The sequence below is a fragment of the Plectropomus leopardus genome, unplaced genomic scaffold, assembly GCF_008729295.1.
Source record: "Plectropomus leopardus isolate mb unplaced genomic scaffold, YSFRI_Pleo_2.0 unplaced_scaffold12126, whole genome shotgun sequence".
Lineage (NCBI taxonomy): Eukaryota > Metazoa > Chordata > Actinopteri > Perciformes > Serranidae > Plectropomus > Plectropomus leopardus.
In genome coordinates this window covers 1-3,421 of record NW_024612867.1, presented here as the reverse complement: position 1 = coordinate 3,421, position 3,421 = coordinate 1, and the positions used below count along the sequence as shown (strand labels likewise).

General features: G+C 38.8%; 1 protein-coding gene across 1 annotated transcript; it reads left to right on the top strand.

Moving 5' to 3' along the window:
- Positions 1 to 1,187: 1,187 nt before the first annotated feature.
- Positions 1,188 to 3,072, top strand: LOC121963691 (3-hydroxy-3-methylglutaryl-coenzyme A reductase-like; the record flags this gene model as incomplete). The annotated part of the gene is made up of 5 exons (XM_042513954.1): positions 1,188 to 1,384; positions 1,503 to 1,614; positions 1,714 to 1,801; positions 2,756 to 2,840; positions 2,957 to 3,072. Coding segments are annotated over exons 1-5 (563 nt in total), but the record flags the coding sequence as incomplete, so codon positions are not given.
- Positions 3,073 to 3,421: the final 349 nt, after the last annotated feature.

Genomic DNA, 3,421 nt, shown 5'->3' with positions numbered 1-3,421 from the left:
GCGAGTTTGTCCGGGTGTGTCAGCTAATGTAGCTAACGCTAACCTAGGCTAGCGCTAGCCCCCAGTGTAGCTAATGCTAACGCTAATGTACAGCTCACTATCGTGATATTAAACTTCCACGTGTGTTTTAAAGCCACATATAGCCTTGATTTATTGTGGTTGCAATGTACATTTCAGTGAGTCGGCACATTTTGAGCTTATATTTTCATTTGACGGTAGTTAGCCACACAGATGAAGCTAACTATTGGCGTTATGTATTCGTTCAGTAGCTGTTAGCGTATCATATAGACAGTTGTTTTGCTTTCGTTTGCCATTATTGCCTAATTAATCCATTACAGTAACTACTTTTTGATTAAAACTACACTATAAGCTTGCTTATTAACCCGTTATAACTTGAGTAAATAGCCTCTTTCTAACATAATAGTAAAAAGCAATGAGCGAGACAAGATCTAAACATCAGCAGGGAATTAGTTACAAAAAAGAAACTTATCTAAATGTGAAAGCAAAAACAAAAGTAGCTGTTAGCCGAACATAAAGGCAGTTTCGCTTTCGTTTGCCATTATTGCCTAATTAATTCATTATAGCGAGTACTTTTTGATTAAAACTCAAAAGTATATCTCATAAGCGTGCTAATTAACCCTTAATAACCTGAGTATATTAGCCCGACTTCGATTTAAAATAATGGTGAAAGCAACTAGCAACTTTTCAAGACATGGCCCAAAAATTAGCAGGGAAAAAAAGTAACAAACCTGGAAATAAGAAAACCAACAACAAAAACATGACACAAAAATCTTTTTAAAAAGTATGTATACATTTGTTTATGTGTCAAGGTTTTGAATATGTGGTATAATAATTTACACATATATTTTTCATTGTATTTTCCATAGAATCTGTCGAAATTTCCTCTTAAAAAAACAGATTTTCAGTTCACTTTCTCTTCATCTTTTACTAATATATTGGACTTTGTAGGACTTTTCTTGCAAAGTTGCTCATTGGCAGTTTTCCTCATGTTTTCAAAAGAAATCAAATCATTTTGCGTAGGTTTTAGGGGCGAAATAGCTTGTGAAAAGCATCTTAGCAGAGCACAAAAAAACTGATGTCAGTCCAGGTTTCAAGGGGTTAATATTGCATCTTGTGTTGTTGATTGGGAAAGACTTCATGATGTTCTCCTTTTTTAACAGGTTAGGCTGTGACTTAGACAGCAGGACGGCATCCTGAGACCATGTTGGCGCGGCTTTTTAGGCTCCACGGCCTGCTGGTGGCCTCCCACCCGTGGGAGGTGATCGTGGGCACCCTCGCTCTCACCGTCTGCCTCGTGTCGATGAACAACCTGGCGACCAGCAGCCAGATGTGCACCTGGAACGAGTGCCCTAAAGTGGAGGAGGTGAGGCCGTCAGTGTGAGAGGAGGCCGCCGTGGGTGTGGCGGCTCATTTTAGATGCAGAAAAGACTTTGCTCGAAAAAAGTTAACAAGAAAATCTGTCCGTTCCTGTTTTCTTACAGAAAATCCACAGCAGTGACGTCATCATCCTAACAATCACGCGCTGCACGGCCATCGTTTATATCTATTTCCAGTTCAAGAATCTGCGGCAACTGGGCTCTAAATATATACTGGGTCAGTATGACAGGATGTTAAGGCTTGTTTACGTGTGAATTTAATGGTCACAGCTTTACTAGAGTATTTTAAACTCTCAACATTTTCCTTTTCCTACAGGTATTGCGGGTTTGTTCACGGTGTTTTCCAGCTTCGTCTTCAGCACGGTGGTCATCCACTTCTTTGGGAAGGAGCTGACGGGTCTAAAGTGAGTGATTAAATGCTCTGAGTACAGTTTTCCATAAACATGAGCTGAACTGGCTCAGCGTGGCACCGGTTTGCGTCTTTATTACAACCTGCTCGATGTCTTAGATTGATGACGGCCTGTCTTTGGTGATGAATCCTAAAGATTAACTCTCAAAACATGCTTGTTTGATCATTTATTATTATTATTATGTATTTGTTTAACTTTAGGAACTATTTGGCTTATTTTACACAATTTTCATTATTTTCTTTTTTTTATAATTTAGGCTGTGTTCACTAATAAATTAAAAGTCATCAGAAGGGATGAAGCTTCAGTCAAAGATTATTTACATCTGCATTTTGTAAATTCATCTTCAGTACATCGGGATCGCTTGAGACGGGCACATTTTCACGTTTCTCAGTTTTCATTTTTTTGGTTGATTTTGGCTGTGTTCATGCTTATGGCAAACATTTTGGCAAGACTGTGTATTTTTGTTTAATCCTGGACTTTCCAGCGCAGCTCCTACAATAAGTCTAAAATACAACTTGTAATTAAAATGGTGACATTTACACAGTTAACTGCAAAAAACGCACAGCTGAAACTCATTCAAAGCGCAGTTTTTGGTCCCACGGCCATCGAAGCATAAAAACAGGCATTGTATCATTTCTTGGTGTCATTCTGGGCTTTTGCCTTGAAATTTTGTCACTTTTACTGTATTTTACTGTTAAAAAAATCTACTTTGCATGCTGAAAATATTCAGTTTTGTTTTGTTTTCCATCTAAAAACAGTGACATCATGACAAAAACCCATTTGATTGAAAAGAGCTATAGAAAATATCACCAGAGACATCTTACCGTTGAACATTTGCACAGTTGACACCCGTAAGAAGAATCTTTCAGCTTTTCAACAGTGTAGACAAGCTTCTGCAGTGAAATAAGACACCGTGTCTCGGACTGACGTTTGTCTCTTGTCCTGCAGTGAAGCGCTGCCGTTCTTCCTCCTGCTCATTGACCTCTCCAAAGCCTGCGCATTGGCCAAATTTGCACTCAGCTCAAACTCTCAGGTAACGTCAGGAAGCTTGTTTTGACGTATATCTGAATTGTAACTGAAATAAAATCTGTTAATAGTCATGAGGTCGTTTTGGTGTCACTGATTTATGATCTCGTGTCTTGTTCCCAGGAGGAGGTGAGGGAGAACATCTCTCAGGGCATGGCCATCCTGGGTCCCACCTTCACCCTGGACGCTCTGGTCGAGTGTCTCGTTATTGGCATTGGGACCATGTCAGGTGAGGAGCAGTAACTTTTTTTTCTGAAAAGGAGACAGCTGTTTTTTGTGTAATAAACATATATTAAAGGGTAGGTGCAGTATTTTTTCCCTTGTTTTTGTGTCCATGGAGTGGAGACGACATTTTTTAAATTGGTCCGGCATGTTTGCAGCGTCAGTCATTGTCCACTTAAAGTGCTTTTTTGCCACTGATATGCTCAGATTGTTGTTATAACCGACTGACAACATTATGGAAAAGATCCCTATAGTGATAAACTTTTTTTTTTTTTTTTTTAAGAGAATTATGCTTTTTATTTAAGAAAAAACAGCCCTGAAATCTGTGTTGCAATACCCACCAAACTCCATTTAAATAAATACAAA